Below are 17,232 nucleotides of genomic sequence, written 5' to 3'. Positions count from 1 at the left end.
GATGTACAGACTCTGCTATTTAAATCAGTTGCGAGTTACCTTTACAGATAGAGACCAGCGCTAAAATACATTGCTTTTCTACACGTTCATTGCTTTGATATATGAAATGCAAAAAAAAACAACAACCAAAAAAAAACCCCTCAATAAACTTTTCAAATAAAGTCCCAAATAACAAACAAAAAGATTTTGTTTATTTTTTTTCCCGGCTGAGGACGTTCTTACTCATAAATTACCATGTTGTCCTTCCAGTATTGCTTTGTGGAAGTACATATCAGAGACAAAATATAAAGTAATCTCTCCATTATGATGTTCTTAGACTCTGAAATCTAAGATTAAAGAGGTACAGATAACTGCCAGGGAATAAGTGAAAGACGGACAGGTAAGAAGTCTCTAAGAGTCAGCCCTAATTTCACTCAAGTACCAACTCGAACATCAACCTAGTCAACAGACTACTGGACAGTAGACAACCACAGTGCATCCCTACTGTACAGTCTCCAGTCAAAATGGAATGTCATCAGATCAGTTCCTCTGAGAATCCCCAATGTCACTCATTCATACCATTAAAGTGCAATCAATAATAATAATAATAATAATAATAATAATAATCTGAAGAAGAAAAGATCAAGGCTACATGAACGAAATAAAATGGTAGCACAGAGAAGAGCAGCGTAATTCCACAGGTCACAGCAGGAGTGGTATCTGAGTACAGCTTGTCATTTGCCCCATGAAAGAGGATTGGGGGGGGGGGGGGACGACACACACACACACACACACACAAAATCAAAACATGCCAAGCCTGAAACAGTAGCAGTGAGTCTTTAGAACGATACTGATTATACAAGATAAAAATTACAGAAGTGTATAAACACTAACCCATTCTGTGAATGTTTGAGGATACATGGAAACGATCAGATCTATTCATTACCACATAATCCTCGACAGTGAGGACACCTCCCACTGATTTGACCTTCATTCAGCACCAGGGGACAGACACACCAAGACTGAGATAACTACTCCACAGAGGGGCTGATTTGAGCCCTTTCACATGAGAGAACTGATGACATAAAAGAAGTGCATGCAGCTCTAAATCTGATGATCAGTATTAGTTCTCAGTGTCTGGACGCGACGGTTCATAAAACACTGCAGAGCGGATAAATCAGGAGGGCTGTCCTTTTATGGTAGCCGGGCCTGTTCTGCTCTTTACCCAATCTTACACACCTCTAGTTTACCTTGCAGTGAGAAATCAAAGAGTATATTAAAAGTGTCTCTATGACTACCATTTGAAAAGCATGCAGTGAGTTGAATGGTTATGTGACCTAATGAAGAACAGTACAGGCTGCTTTCATTCGTCACTAAATTAGGCTGAAATGTCAGCTAAGGAGAGCCCCTTCACCCGCTCTGTTCCTGTGGCTAAGATTAATTCCTGTTTGTGATAACCTAAATAGGCAGCGAATGTGATGTAACCCTGTCTGCTCGAAAAAAACAAAACAACAACAAAAACAAACAAAAAAAAACATTCAGTGGGTCAACTGACATTTGTACAGAGATCTGTGACAAAAAGCAGAGCATTAAAAAGAGACATTCATTTGGTCTCAGTCCACAGAGATGGAAAGATGGTCCTGAACAGATGTGTGTAAAAATTACTACACAAAACTCTGTTAAAACTGTAATAACCCTGCCCCCCCCAAACAGTTCATCTGACACTTATCAGCGACAGTCCTCACGACAGTTGAGCATTTCACTGTGAATTGCACATCAGGGTTCTTCAGGGTTTCTGGATGTTGGGAATCCTGTGGTTTTTGCCCTCGCCTCATAATTAGAGGCTGTTTTTTTTGTTTTGTTTTTCCATAACCTGGGAAACAGGTGTGTGCGCTTTTCAATCAGACCACAGTGACTGGTTGATACGAAAGCCACTGGGACCCCTGACCTGGAACAGCAGCCTTAAAGAACCACTGCTGAGTGATTAGAAAAACAAAGCAGCTCACAGCAGATACAATCCACAAAGGTAGTAAGAGTTAGACTTACACTCACTTACAGTTTTGATACATCCATGCCATTTTCATTAGGAAACATTCATTAGTATAACATACAAAAATGATCAGATATATATATTTGTTTTTTTTTTGCAGGAGCATGTACATTGATGTTAAATGTATCATTCTAGGTCAGGTACGTCATATCTTTGGCTCTTTAGAGATGTTTCAATGTGAGCTTTAAAAAGAGAGGAGACAGCTCCAGATGGGCTGCATCTTTACAGACTCCTGAGTTGAGAGACTGTGAGAGACCCAGACTCTGAGGATGAGAACACATGACCGGCAGCTGTACCCTGTATTACACCACACAGAGACAAACAGTGACTTCAGCCACTGGACCGTAAGAATCCAACCGCAACAGTTCTCTGACAAGGTAACGGACATTCAAAATGTTCAGGGCAATTTTAACACTTCAATTAAGCAGGCATTTATAATTCCTCAACGCTTCATAACGCGTCATGTGGAGGGCAGAGAACTACATGTATACATGTAAATTAACTACCACCTCATAAAAAAGGGCCTTATAGATTAATGATGATTAATCTTATGTTTGAACATGTTTATTTACTTCTTATGCAGGGGGAACTAACAGTAATAACATGAGTATACAGAATCATAACATGGGTTATTAGACATAATGCCTCAGTGATGAAGGATTTATAAATGTCTGCTTGTTGATGAGCTTGGAGAGAAAAGTGCATTACCACAAATCACACAAAGGGGCAAAAGCATAGACATGCAACACTAGTACCTTTGACCTTTTCGGGTAATTTGAGAGTGAAGACAGTGGGGGTGGGAGGTAAAGAAAGCAGACAGGTCCAGAGCAGCAGGTAGGGTACAGTCCAAAAGTGAGGTATGTAGTTATGTGATAGGTCCCAAACTGATAGTTTCTCTCTGCTGTGACCTTAAAGCCCTGTGTACACGAGGGTGTGTGTGTGTAATGCGCATGTGCGTGTGCGTGTGCGTGCGTGCGTGTATGTATGATATCAGTGTCTGAAGGCAAGCATATGACAATGGCTATGAAAATGGAGGAGATCCAAATGTTTTTCCCCTCAGTTTTTTTTTTCCAAATATAACGTCGACCCCCTCCGCCAGGTTCCCACCAAAGTCTCTAAAATGTCTAATGAAGAGAAAATACAAACTCTTCTCTGCTCTCTCTGTTTATTAGTCCGTATGCACTCTCCAAAGCTCAAGCCGTTCCTCTCTCTCTCTCTCTCTCTTTCTCTGTGGAATCACTTCCATACATGTGACCCAAGCATTTGACTGGAGCCAGGAGTTGCTGCCCCACCCATGGGCTGACTGTATCCCATCATGCTGTTGGCACCGTAAAAATTCATGCCTGCCATATGCTGGGTCATCTGAGGGGTAAAAGAGAGAGAGAGAGAGGGTGTCAGTATTAGACTAGAGGCTAAAATCCTTCTGGCACAAATGCTTGTTTTAGGGCAGTAACATTTATTTCTGCTTTGCAATGCCCCAATAAATCAGCTATTGTGTGACCCAGAGGAGTTCAGACTGTACTGAGGTATGAACTGATTTAACATTGCTCCTTCAGCAAGGGTTATCTCAGTTCTTTTACCTGAGCTATGTTCCACTGTAGCTGCTGAGACTGCGGCACTCCATATGCCTGCTGAGGCAGTCCTGCCACACCTCCCATCATGCCATTCTGCACTCCCATCATGCCCCCCTGCACTCCTGCCATGTAAGGAGTGGGGGCAGCCATGCCCGGTTGGGCCATGACGCCTGGCTGTCCCATCATACCCATCTGTGGGGCCATCATTGTGCCCATCATCCCCCCCTGGGCAGCCAGCGCTTGGTACTGGCCGTATCCTGCTGCGGTGCCATATCCCATCTGAGCCTGGCCCATGTACATCCCAGCTGAGGCAAAGACACACACACACGGACAAACACACACACACACACACACACACACAGGTAAGTTCATGCAAACATATGTACAGACACAGAGAACTATGTCACACAAATCAAAGAATGCTTCAAAGATGCACCCATCCAAATTGTCCTATGATCAGTTGATATTAGGGGTGTAATGGTTTTGTATTGAGACTGGAAACTGGTCCTGTAGTCCTTTGTTCAGTTCATGCTACATGTACAGTGAACAGTTTTTTTTGTTTGTTTTTTAACTCAGCTCTCGGTTTTTCTTTCTTTCTTTTTTTAATGTGAGGCCAAATCCTACGAGATACAGACAGCTCTAGTGAAGGAGAAAATTTCATGCTGTTTGTGCTCTTGATTATTAAGTTAAAAAGTTAAGAAAAAGTTAAACATAATTTTAAGCTGGCGAGCCTTTTCCTTTTCTTTTCATTAATCACTGTGAGAAACTATGCACTGTGGTTATCACGCAGTCACTAAGCAGATGATTACAACAGCTTTAATTACAATGTTGACCGAGTAACCATTTTAAATAATACAAAAAATATATTATCATAAATAATATATCATTTCTGATAACATACATAATAAATCAATGAGTTAAAATGGAATATATGAATCCACATAAATGAATAAGGCAGATCTAATTCCTAGGCTTCTCTTAGTGGGAGCTTGTTTTTCCAAGTATAGATGTCATCACACATTGATCTGAAAAAGATCAGATCAGTCAGTCATCATTTTTCATTAGTCATGTGTTTTTTTTTCTGCTGAAATGTCAAGCTCAAAGTGAGAGTTCCCAAACCTAGGAGCCTCCTTCCTCATTTCAGCTGCAAGTGTGGCAGTATTCCCTTTTTGCTGACATTTCTGACCATGGAAATCTCACAGTCGTTTTCTAGAATCCAGATGAATAGGCTTAAAAGACTGAAGTTTAGATTTCCTCACAGTCATGAAGAACTGTCCGCACCACGTTCTGGACTTTTGTTTTGACACGTCTTGTGCTCTCCTGTTGTTTCTTGTGTCTCTGCCCCTCACCTCATTCTGTTTATCTTATTCATTAACCTGGTTTCACCTCTGTTAATTTTAACCAAACACGTTCCCCCTGTTTGGTTCTCCTTGTGTATTTAAGCCCTTGTGTTTAACCTGTCCGTCGTCTATCGTCGTTCGCGTTTGGATTCACGCCGTTTGACTAAACCTTTTGGTTCCCCGGTCTTGGTTCCCGTTCGAACCTGTTTATTAGCCTTTAAAGTCCTCCTGTTTTGTTAAATCATTTTTGCCCGTGTCTTGCATTTGGGTCAAGCTCCACTGCAGTCCTTACAAGAACAGCCTTATAAGTACTGTTTAGTTTCATAACGCTCCTTTTCTCAAGGAGGAACCTTAAAATAAAAGGGACTGAGGTGTAGTTTTCTCCCATTCTAATTTTTGAAGAGCTTTCTTACTGTTTGTATGAAATTTGTTGTTTTGTGTTAGATTTGTACTTTTGTATTACAAGGAAAGAAAAACGTCACCTCTGAGTTCAATTTTCTTTCAAGCCAAACCGTGACACCGAACAAAATTGAGGCACAAACAAAACGGTGAATAAGGTGAAGCATTACACCTCTAGTTGATACAGATCAGGGGATATCGCCTACCAATATTAACATGTAGTAATAAAAGAGAATGTCAACAGACTTTTACAACTGGATATTTAACTGTAGTGTCTGAATCCTTGGATGAAGCCACTCACCATGTGCGGCCATGTTAGCTTGGGGCGTGACGCTGCTGTAGAGAGAGAGAATGGAGTCTTTGGACATTTTCTTCCCGCTTTCCTCGGGCTTTGGCGCTGGGTCCAGAAACAGACTAAGGTTCTCTGGTACTGATGCTGCCACACGACCCGTAGGCATGGACCCAGAGCCGGGCTGCAGCAGACAACACAGGCACACAGCTCAAACAAACCTTTTTTTCCCCCCATTATAAAAAAGCTTTACACGTTTCACCTCTCTAACGAAAAAAAAACAGGAGATCAGCTGACGCAGAGCATAAATCATTTTATTTCTAATCTAACGTCTCGCGGTTACCAGACCGTATCCGGTGTCGTTTTTGTTCCATTAGATCAGGGCACACACTGATCCTGGACCTGAACAGACACTCTTATAAAAAGTTGCGGGTCTCGGCTGTGAGTGTGGGATGATTACCGTGCTCTTGGCAGAGCTGGAGCTGGCAGCAGGCAGAGAGCTGAAGAGGTCCAGAGCAGGGGTCAGCTCAGGGCTGGGTCCGCCCTTAGATACGGCTGCACGGGGGGCCGGAGCATCTGGTACAAACCAGGCATGAATGAGTCCCACACAAACTGATACAGTTTGAGTTTGAATGTGAATGAAAAAAGCATTGAGATCAGAAGGTGTATTTGAAATAAGGGCCTCTTTAGTTTACACAGTCAGACAGCTACAGCCAGGACAAGAGCAGTATAGGTGAGTGGAGGTCATTTCTATGAGAGAGATTGTAGCTCTGTGTTATACAGAATCACAGAGAGAGCGGAACCTTACCGAGGCCTAACAGGTCATTCACAGACTGCGACTGTTTGGGTGTGGTGTTCTTCAACTGCTGTAAGTCGTCTTTCTTCTAAAAAAATAAAAAAATAAAACATTTAAATGCCAAGTGCTTTATTTTTATCAGTCTAATCGGGTAAGAGCACTTGATACATTGCGTCTTCAGGGACAAAAAAAAGGAACGAAAAATCCGACGGATAATCTGTGATGACTCACCGGCTTCATCTTTTCAAAAACAACAGGTGCTTCTTTTGTGACTGCATCACTGTTTTTCTCTTTCTGTGAAGTGAAAGGAAGACAGAGTTTACTGGAGATACTTCCCGTGAGTCAAATTGTAACTCTGAGCCATAAATTGCTGGGCTTTCATCCCTGATTCAGTGATCCGTACACTCACCCTGAAGGCTTGGATGTCAATACACTTGTCCATGTATTTCTTTTTCTCATATTTGTCCCGAATAAATACTTCTGCTGCTCTGTAAAAGAGTGTTAAGGACAAACCTACATTCTCAAACATGCAGATGACACACTTTCCTACTGTTCCATGTGAATATACGACACAATCTGGAGAACTTCCACCTGGAATTGCATGACCATGTGCACAGGCAGACAGACAGACAGACAGCCCAAAGGATACTGATCAGTCTCTGGTCGCTGGAAGCACTCTGGTAAAAAGGCCTCGTACAACCGTTTGGCCTTAGCATTACCCATTTCCTGTACACACTGCTCAGAGACAAAACAACACACATCAACACCTGCACAGTCCACATATAGAACCCTCTTACAGTAAAGGCAAAGATGAAAACAAACAAACGGAAAAAAAAAAAAACCCTGTTCTTTAGAGACTGCCTCAAACTTCGTTTTATGTATCTCTGTCACACATTTGACATCAGACCTGAATTTGTTCCTGGGTCCACTGGTCCAAGTTTACAGATTTGACCCTGGATATGTGAACACCAAGATTCCGGTGGATGCCAGCACATCGGATGCAGATGAAGATTCCAAGATTCCAGGATGCCCATCTAGGACCTGAGCAGGAAGAAAGAAGTGGACAGAGAGAGAGAGAGAGAGAGAGAGAGAGAGAGAGAGAGAGAGAATATGAAACAAGCCAGTTTGATTCTTCTGTTGAGCACATAACTGTCTAATCCATAAAAGGGCTTCAGTGAATCATCAAAGACACTGAGCTTCATGTCTCTTACATTGCAAACTATTGATCGAACCGCAGACATACAGAGAGCACAGGAAAAGCCAGACAGGAAGACAGAGGACAGAGAGATGAGAGAGGTGGATGAGAGAGAGCGAGAGAGAGAGAGAAAGGGAGGGAGGAAGCCTTGCATCTGGCTCTGAGTCAGCCACAGCTGGAGAAGACTGATATTTACAATGTTCCTCCTGGGTCAATGTTCTGCTGCTGAGGAGAAAAACAAACAGTAAACCCACCACGCAGGCTAATCCGCTTTGACTGCTCACATCTACACAAGGAACCATACAGATATAACTACACCCACCATACCTCTGTCTGCATTCCCACTCTCTCACCTTCCCCTACATAAGGCAACTATATGACAGTCTATTAGAATCATGCTGGGAGAACTAGTCATCCCCATAACAGCGACAGAGAGAGGTCAGTCTTGGCAGAATGCTTCACCACAAAATACCAGAGAAATGTCACAAAATGTTATCATCATTGCAGCTTTGTGTGTGTATGTATGCGTGTGTGTATGTGTGTGTGTGGGGGTGAGTGTGTATATGTGCGTATGTTTGTGCGACAGCAGAACACGTGTTTCTGAGTCTGAGTCTGAGTGCATTTTCAGCTCGAGGGAGGAATGTGATATTTCTGTCCATTTATTTTCTCTCACTTCTTCTTCTTCTTCTTCTTCTTTTTTTTTAAACTCCCCCAACAAAATGATGCAAGTGTCCTCGTCAGAGGCAAGAGAGATCTTCAAAGAGAATACAGAAGCTGGACTCGTTCCTTGTTTTTCTCAGACAGATTTGAGGAGCTCCTTGATTCTGATGAGCCACTGAGGTGACTGGCCATTGGATGGCAGCAAGAACACATGGGTTGGTCCCTATTTGCTATGAGTGCACACTGCGCCAACAGTGCCTGGTCTCATGATGTGTGTGATGTCACAAAGGATTGTTTTGACAACAATGTCCTCCAATTGGTTGCTTTTCACGGGCGTATTAGGCCTGCCTATCACTGTGCTCACACAAAGCACTTTTGATAGTGTTTACGAACCATCTCACGAGTAAACAATGAAGCTAAATGGGAGCGCAGCGCTGTGAACTCCAAACGAATGAACACAAAGAGTTTCGCCATTCTCTTGACAGCGACAACTCAACCATGTACCTTGCACAGAGAATACTTTGACAAGAACTGGATTCTGACCAATTATTGTGTACCTAAGTGGTGACACTAGGTTAGCTGTGAAGCTAATTATAGCTGGAGTCCTGAGCAAAGCTCACTGAGCTGTGAACAGAGGAGCAGGGCTTCAGTGCATGCCTGACTTGTGCTCGTGATCATACTTGGATCAAGCTACAGGAGCCAAAGGGCTCTGAGCCAAAAGAAAGTGATATCCCCGATGGGGCACAGAGAACAGCCCGGGGTCGCACCATCCAGAATCCTTTTCTGAGGGCTTCCTCCATCCCTTTTTATTTATCTCATCCAACTCTTTCTCTCTCTCTCTCTCTCTCTCTTCCTCTCTCTCTCTCTCTCTGTGTCTCTGAGTCACTGTCTCTGTCCCTCCGTTGCCCGTGTGGTCCTGTGTAATCAGCTTGTGTGGTATTAGAGCGGGATGTTGGCTGGAGATTTGTGGTGTGTGAAGCAGTGCTTGCTGGGAGGTGGACACACACTCTGTCAGGCTACAGGAACTGAGCTTGTGAGTTATCACGTCCATAACACGTGAGCAGCTGATAAACTGCCATGAGGAAAGTGATGGCCTTAAAGAAGAAGCACAAACAAAACACTTCAGGCTCTTTCACCAACACATATCTCGTGGTTGAGGCCCTCGTTTCGCTGCGACATGTTTCAGTTGTGTAGCTGCCAAAGGAAAGAATCTTTCTCTTGGCACATTTCTTGTTGCGTTGAGTAATAAGACAGAACAACTTCCTCTTTTCTGTGGCACAAGACCTGTTTACGGCCTCTCGGTGGGAATTCGCAGGGCTTTAGAGCAGTTGTAACCGTTGGTGCAGTCGGTGATATACTGCCGTTCGGTGCCGTTCTGTGATTAATGATGATAGGAGGCAATGTTGTGACGCAGCCAGTCAGCACCACAGTGGTGTTCCAGTGTTCAACAATTTCCACATCGACCGTACTACAACTTCACTACACAACTGTAATACCACAGAGATACAGGCCAATGACCAAAAAAAAAGAACATGAAAGAGACAGAGGAGTAGGGGATAGTCAGTAGTCAGTGAAGTGGGCGGCATGGACTTTGGTTGCCTCCCCCCCCCCCCCTCCCCACAGTGTGCTGCTTTGCTGTAAGGATGTGTACTGAACAAACACTAACCCTCATACACGATGTTTACATGGTGTGTAGAGAGACTGAATCATACACTAATGGGCAAAAACAGATACAAACACAAATACAGACGCTGCACGTCTTCTTAAAGAGAAATGACCCTTTGGCAAAATAAGACTACCATATGTAAAACAGCACACGGGTTCATCTGAGTTCAGGCATGAACTATGAGTGACAGCTCATTTCACTGTTTTGCTTTAAAAACCATGAAGGCTGTCTTTTCGTTGACACTCTAAACGAAGAGGTTTGGTCAGTCTTGCTGTTGTCTACAAGCCAGTTTCACTTCTACAATACACACACGTTGCCCTTTAGCCTAGATCTAACGAGGATGAGAATCCCACCTCCACCAGACACACACACACCTGTTTCTACCTAGCATTAACCTATATCCCACCAGGCTGAAGAGCCCCTTGAGTGGCGGGGCACGAGAGCAGAGTAATCCTACAAGCCAAGCCACTGAGCCGTCACAGAGTCCCTGCACGTACTGGGAAAAGCCTGGGAAGTCTCCCAGAGACAGGCATGAACTGGAGACCCACTTTTTCTAACTGGGTTGACGGATCCTAACGTTCCCTCTTCCAGCTGAAAGTCTGCCAAGCCTTCCCCTCCTTTAGTTTGTATTCCCCATAGCCTAAGGATTCTCCACTCTACAAACACCCAGAGGACATGAAACAACCTACAAACCCTGTCCTACGCTGAACAGATGGACACAGCCGATAGGGCCTTTTCACCAGGAGAACTTTAAACAGAGATAAGACCACACATACTATATAAACATAAGCTTTCCACGGCTATAAGGCCTATATCCTGCTTTACAACACCGCAGTTTGTCAATAAAGAACAGTTTCAGCTGCCAAACACACTGTGTTCAGTAAGTAAGGTGCTCATCTTTAAATTAGCTGTGACGCCTGAACTGCAGGGCACATCAATCCAATACAAATACACCAACAGAGACAATGCGCGTAGGCCTTCTTTCCACTCGGCAGTTGTCTCAAACTGAAAGCGCTGAAACAATCATTCAGAATTCACAATAGCTCTGTTAGCACTTGACGACAGTTGTAAAGAAAACTGCGGTGACGCGTGCACGGGTGAGATGTGCTCAGCAGTGACCAGCTGCGATCCACTCGCCAGTCTCCATACTGAGACTTAAAGAGCGCTGAGGGAGGGCTGAGTGAGAGACGGAGAACAAGCATTACGGGATAGAGTGTCTGCCGCTCGTCTCTCTTATTCCCTCCCTCTGTTCCTCAGCTTCCAGGGCGAGGTCTCCATAGCAACCACGGAACAAGAGAATGCAAATGAGCTTTCGCCGGTGAGGTGTTCTGGCAGAAAAGGTCAACGGCAATAAGCCCCCCCCAATTTCCGCGTCCTTCTTCCACAGCCAGATAACACTGATAACCACACGTAATGAAAATGAGACACTAGAGAGTGAAAACACACAGGCATCGGAAAGACTGAGCTCTTTGACTAAAGCCACATTGAACGACACCAACCACTACAGCACTGATTCGGTTATTCATCGATTAGGATCTGAGAGGATGCGTTAGCTGTAAATCTGATCAAGTCGGTTTGTCCTGATTTCCTAATGTGCTCTTGCGGCAGGACCGGCGAGGTCTCTCGGGCTCAGCGAGAGTGGGCGTCGGGGCAGGGACATGTTCCATTAGCTGTCTACGCGTCTCTTCTGAATGCTCTGTGGAATCACAGCCAGCTGAGCGTCAGTGAGTTTGGAGGGGTTACTCGTCAAACAGGCGCTTCTCATAAAAGATATCACTGCTGGGACAGGGGAACTGTGAGAGTTCAATGCCATTGAAAACACTCTTCGACATAACAGACACACGGAAAAAAATACACGGTCGTGGAGAAAAGATGCTGATTCATTTCTGTGGTCCTGCTTTGTTCTATCTGCTGTGTCAGTCCAGGCGGCCTTGACAAAATGAACTCGTCTTTTCTTCGCTCTCTGGAGTGAAATATGTGCTCTTCTGCTTCGTGAAACGTGTATCGACCAAAAAAAAAAAGATCATCCTTACGAGCAGGACACACCCTAACTAATTAAATATGAGAACAGAGAGTTTTCAGTGTTAAGCCCCCTTTTTATGTCAACCTCATTTGTTTCCAACTGAACCAGCTACAACTCTCACAATGCAACAGAGCTGAACAAAAAAAAAAAGTGCTTTCCAGAGAGTCAACACTGGAAGGAATCTCTGTTACACAGCTCGACAGCTCCTCACCCACACCCACACGCACATACCCACACATACACACAAGGTGTGACTTGCTGATCAGGTTTAGGCTAAGCAGAGGGAGCGACTCACTGTAACAGTATATCTAACACTTAAAAACAGAGGTGTGGAGATGTAGTATCACTATCATAAACAACTTGGGTCCCACTTCACAAAGCTCAGAGACAGCAGGAGAGAGTAGGACAAAGCCCAGTATCCTGATTCATCAAAGCAACTTCAGCATCGGTCCTCACCAATGGTCGTCCAGCGGTTCGTCACCATGGCAAATCATGCGTTGAAAAAAAACAACCAAACAAAACCAAAAACGAAGAGCAAGGCATGTAACTGGGTGAACAATACGCTATTTGATTTAAAGCTGTGTCTTTACTCAGTAACATCAGTTTCAATGTGTGTTCGTCGTGGATGTTGGAAAGCTGTAGTTTCATTAACATACACCTCAACAAGGCCTTGCAACTTCTGCTACACAAGCATTGCTTCTCTACACAATCATTTTCCTTCAATTCAACGTTGCTAAGGAGAATTAGCCAAACTGATACTGTTGCTGTTATCCTGCATCTCTGTATTGTTCACATTCTACAAACATGTGGAACAAAGATAGACCCTTTCCCTCAATCTACTCTCCACTGCCAGCCCTGTTCCTGTTTTCACCAACATTTTGACGGTGCTTGAACTTGCTTTTGTCCAGAGGCCAATGGTATATGTGTGTATTATGTATGCACGTAAAAATTCATATTCAGATCATCACAGTCACACTCAATGGAACAGCACACGTAACGGTCTGACCATATTTTCCTACTGCTGTAGTTACCGTTATCTTAAACAACTATTTACAAAGGCACATTTGGCATGGGTCTTCTAAGAGCAAGGGTCCCTGTGTGCATTGGTAAAAGGCTTATGAGGACACGGGGCAGCTTGGCTGCCATCCAGCCTGGTGTTCCAAACTTCAGTCCCGTCGTCCACAGCTTGCCCTTCTCTGGAGGATTGTACCGAGCCAGGGCAGCGGGCCAGACAGGGAGGCGTGGGAACAGATTAAAAGCCGACCAATAGCACATCACAAGGAGAAGGACAGGGCGGCTTCCCGCGTGGGGTGGAGGTCAAACAGTCCGGTCTGCCAATGTCAAGGGTTTGACGGGCAGATCTCTAGAGCAAGCAAAATCTACCCAGCTGTGTGTGTGTGTGTGTGTGTGTGTGTGGACAAGGGCGGCTAGGGATTGGATAAACAGATGTAGGGACACGTGCAGCTGCAGGGTTGCACTAATTGCAACATGGGGTTACAATTAATGGTGATCTCATGTTTTACAGCTTAGTGTAAACAGCATAAACCCAATTAGCTGTCTTAAGAGCTTGAGTAATTATTACAAGTAATTTTAGTAATTTAAAGTTTGACCATTAGTTTCATGGCGTCACGGTGAATTTTTATAGCTACGATACGAGTACATTGACAAAAACTGCTCAGCTGAGATCAATATGTAGTACAAAGGCATGGAAATTCGAATGAAATTTTTATTAGATATTTAATGGAACAACATCTGTAGCTTTATGTCCATGTTAACCATGATTTCGCAGTATTGCCGTCAAACAGATGTGGGCGATGCGTGTTCGTGATTCATATTCCTTACAAAGGTGGACTCGTTACATCATTCACCTAAAGGTGCGTCAATAGACTCAGCTGCATTTTTACGGCATTTGTATCCTTCCCGTAAAATGACATTGAGGTAAAAACGTTCAATTATGAATATACGCCTAGACAAAGATGTTGCGCAAGGACAGCACAGGCTTGACAGATCTCAAGTTTAATCATGCACAGGTACGGGCAGGGAGCACGTTTGCTTAGCTACCAGAGAGTCTACTGGGAATTATAACTATTCTGGGGATATAACAAGGTTGAGGCATAACGACCATGGTGCCTGTTTGTCACTGCTAATACTTAGAGTATTTGATAAAACGGGCACTTACCTTTGGCTTCACAGTCGGCGCAATATTTGTTTTCTTCTAAAGCAAGCAGGGATGTGAGGACAGCTTGATATCTGTCAATGTCTTTCACAGATTTTCCCGTCATTTTATCTCAACTCCTCTCTTTGGTTCAATCTCCAATGTTATAAAATCCGCACAGTACCGTTGTTTTATTATCAGATGAAGAACAGACGAAACAGTTCAATAGAGGAAGTGCTATTTCCTCTTTTTAAGCGCAACTAAACGGAGAGAGGGGACTAACTTATCCTGACTGGGGGAGAGGGTACAGCTAGCCAGCTAAAACATGTAAAACTGGTCCCCTTCCTAAATGAAACGAAAAAAAGTAAGAATACAAAATCAAGAATGCTTCGTTTTCACAGTCACAGTCCTTCTAAATTCAACACCAGTTTAAAGCTAATCAGAGGCGTAACGTTCAAGGATTGGACGTTGATGCTCCACCAACCGACTGCAGGATCACACGCACATAAACGTTACGGTACCGTTATTCTAGCAACAATAAGCGTCAACGATTACTGGGAAATATTCAAGTTTACCCTCCTGCCTTGTAAAGTAAAAGTCCTTTACTACCGAAACTCGTCGCATATTTAAAAAATAACAGTTATTGTCCTTTGTTGAATTTACTTTTAATATCTGGGAATTGTGGTGAAAAAACGAAAACGAAGTGTTTTTCTTTTTGTTGTCGTAGATAATTCTTCTTCTTCTTCTTCTTCTTCTTCTTCTTCTTCCTCTGCTATACTGCCTTTGAAAGGTCTTTGCAATTACTTCATTCACAATACAGTTCTTGAAATCATATACTGTTTAGAAATAATTTATGAAAAAGTAGACTGGCATATGTTAAATTATGCAGCAGCATTTAGTCAGGTCGCGTCATGCCATGATACTTCTTTGTTCTGACGTATCTTAGTGGTTTAAGGGTAACAAATATTTTTAAGTCCGGACAAGCACAGAGTACTCACACAAAACTGTTCTGTGTACTCAGCCCTGGTCCGTATCACATCACACATCACACTTTCATTTTTTTTCCCGTTTGAAAAAAATTGTCTTTTATTCTAAAAAATGTTTCGTGATAATGTTATGAACAGTTCTTAATATCGTTTAGTTCACACTGCCTTTTTAAAATGTTTATTTATTTATTTAGCTTCTATGGATGAGTGTTCTACAGTTATACTATACCTGTTACGAAACAGTTCAAAGTTAATTATAAATGGAAGTGTTCATGTATATAATCCGTTAAAACGTTCATCCCATGTTCGGAGTGTTTATTATGGCTGAATTATGGTTGAGAAAGTGTGCCACCTCGTGGTGAAATATTATCGGTACAAACTTTGTATTGACGCCCTCAGCTACAAATCTGTAACAGTTTAAAAAAATTGTGCTGACTGTGTCCTTCCCCCCTCCTTTCTCTTAAAGTCAACTTAATTCTCTCAAAAGTCAGGTGGACATGGCGTAGTGCCATAGTGTTAGCATGCCACATAGAGAGATAGCGAGAGAGACAGACAGACAGGCAGAGAGAGACAGAAAGGGGAGAGGAGCCAGTGGAAATGTTATCTTCATCTTCATGTCTCAGTCAAGCATTTGTTGTAATTTGTTGTTAAATATGATCCCAGTTTTCCACTTTCTTTTCTAGAATTCCTTGTGAGTGGAGTGTGGAGGACATGTATGCAACAGCAGCTGTTTGTAGTTAATTGGTCAATGGCCTGGTCCTTTATGAACATGTATGTAGGGACAGGTTGAGTCTCCGCCCCCTGCACTGCTGAGAAGTCTTCAGACCTGTTGGGTCTTCGTTGGATTGAGCTTTGTGAGCTCCTTGAGGTCTCAGGGGCTGGCTGTAGGGCTGGGTTACACCTCTTTCATTCCCCCTTTCAGTCTCCTGAGTTTTTTTCTCTCCATTCACACACACGTACACACAGTGTTCTGTTCCCCAAAACCCTTCTGTCCTGGGCTCAGAGGCCAGGAGAGGAGAGGCGAGGAGAGGAGAGGAGAGGAGCAGTTACCGGGAGTTTGTCCTTTGAGGAGAGAGGAGCCCTGAGCGACTCTTCGCCATGGCGGGATACTTCATATTCCTCAAAAGCTTGGTCCTTCTGCAGATGCTGTGTCTAGCCCTGGCTCAAGTGGTGAGTGAAGCTGGGGTTCCTGTTTTGTCCTTCAGGGCTTAGGGGTCCTGGCTAGGAAGGGGAGTCAGAGGGGGCAAAGAGACAAGCTGGAGAAAGGATTAACATCCTTATCAATGTTACTCGGACTGTTGACACTCAGAACCGGATCTCTATTTTCCGTCTTTTTATTGACGTGTCTGGATTAATGAGGAATATCAGTCTCAGTCTAATATGAATGCAGCAATGTGAACCATGGCTAACGAGTTAGTCAGGCAAGTTATTGGTAATCAGAATCCTTTGAGAGAATACTGTTAGATTTAAACTTGTGAGATAAAACCTGTGCCAGGGATATGTTTAGATCTGGGTCATTTTGCTTAGGGCCTGTGCATGCGGCCATGCCACAGATAACAATTTAATGCAGGCTTTCACTCTTTATAATGGTACCTTTATACCTTTTACCCAGTTTTGAATGCTCCTCTTTTCTGGAATGCGAACCTGTCCCTGACATCCAAATGGAAGTCCTTGTTACTGTTAGTGTTGTGATCTAAGTGGCTCTGTACAGTGTGTTCACAAAAGAAAAAAAATGCAATTACAGAAAGAGAAATGAGCTTTACAAGTAGGCAGAGTCAAAAAGAATTTGGTTTAGCAGTTGAGAAGAGAACACACACACACACACACACACACACACACACACACACACACACACACACACACAAAGGCCTCCATTCAGCTATTGGTTCCTATTCAAATATGGAGCAGTGAGAAATTCCAACCTTAGCACACACTCAGCAAAATCACATCTTCATGTTACCTTCCAAAAGACCACTTTGATGCACTTTCTACATTTTCTGAAATAAGCTCGTCAAATTTAAACCTTCGTGTCATAGGCATATTCAGGAATTTTGGGAATGCGATATTGAGTTGCGATGCAGGACGGGTCACACGATCCTGATCGATTAATTAAAACAAGC

General features: G+C 43.4%; 2 protein-coding genes across 4 annotated transcripts in view; one reads left to right on the top strand and one right to left on the bottom strand.

The window, feature by feature from the left end:
- Positions 1-766: 766 nt before the first annotated feature.
- smap2 (small ArfGAP2) lies at positions 767-14,348 on the bottom strand. Its single transcript, XM_030789544.1, has 10 exons — positions 14,151-14,348; positions 7,335-7,468; positions 7,077-7,162; positions 6,837-6,915; positions 6,659-6,721; positions 6,440-6,515; positions 6,092-6,207; positions 5,644-5,815; positions 3,610-3,908; positions 767-3,391 (listed from the first exon to the last, which is right to left on the bottom strand). The coding sequence occupies exons 1-10, from the start codon at positions 14,251-14,253 to the stop codon at positions 3,266-3,268; spliced, it is 1,254 nt and encodes a 417-aa protein (XP_030645404.1). The 5' UTR covers positions 14,254-14,348; the 3' UTR covers positions 767-3,265.
- Positions 13,388-17,232, top strand: part of col9a2 (procollagen, type IX, alpha 2) — a 20,075-nt gene continuing 16,230 nt past the window's right edge. The window contains exons 1-2 of one of the 3 annotated variants that reach the window (XM_030789540.1): positions 13,388-13,845; positions 16,079-16,282. In XM_030789540.1, the coding sequence (XP_030645400.1) occupies positions 16,211-16,282 (72 nt within the window). In that variant the 5' untranslated portion in view covers positions 13,388-13,845; positions 16,079-16,210. Of the gene's footprint in view, positions 13,846-15,254; positions 16,283-17,232 lie in introns of those variants that run through there. The other 2 variants (XM_030789539.1, XM_030789538.1) reach the window with 2 other exon arrangements.

This window comes from Chanos chanos, chromosome 12, assembly GCF_902362185.1.
Source record: "Chanos chanos chromosome 12, fChaCha1.1, whole genome shotgun sequence".
NCBI classification, from domain to species: domain Eukaryota; kingdom Metazoa; phylum Chordata; class Actinopteri; order Gonorynchiformes; family Chanidae; genus Chanos; species Chanos chanos.
Note: the sequence above shows the minus strand (reverse complement) of the source record. Positions and strands in the feature narration are given on the sequence as shown.

Bases quoted from the DNA above. Each gene is read 5' to 3' on its own strand.
- smap2 (XM_030789544.1), bottom strand. From the start codon at position 14,253: ATGACGGGAAAATCTGTGAAAGACATTGACAGATATCAAGCTGTCCTC. The intron at 6,208-6,439 runs GTAAGGTTCCGC...GGTTTGTACCAG, and splicing joins GAATGACCTGTTAGGCCTCG to ATGCTCCGGCCCCCCGTGCA. The intron at 3,392-3,609 runs GTAAAAGAACTG...TTTACCCCTCAG, and splicing joins TACAGTGGAACATAGCTCAG to ATGACCCAGCATATGGCAGG.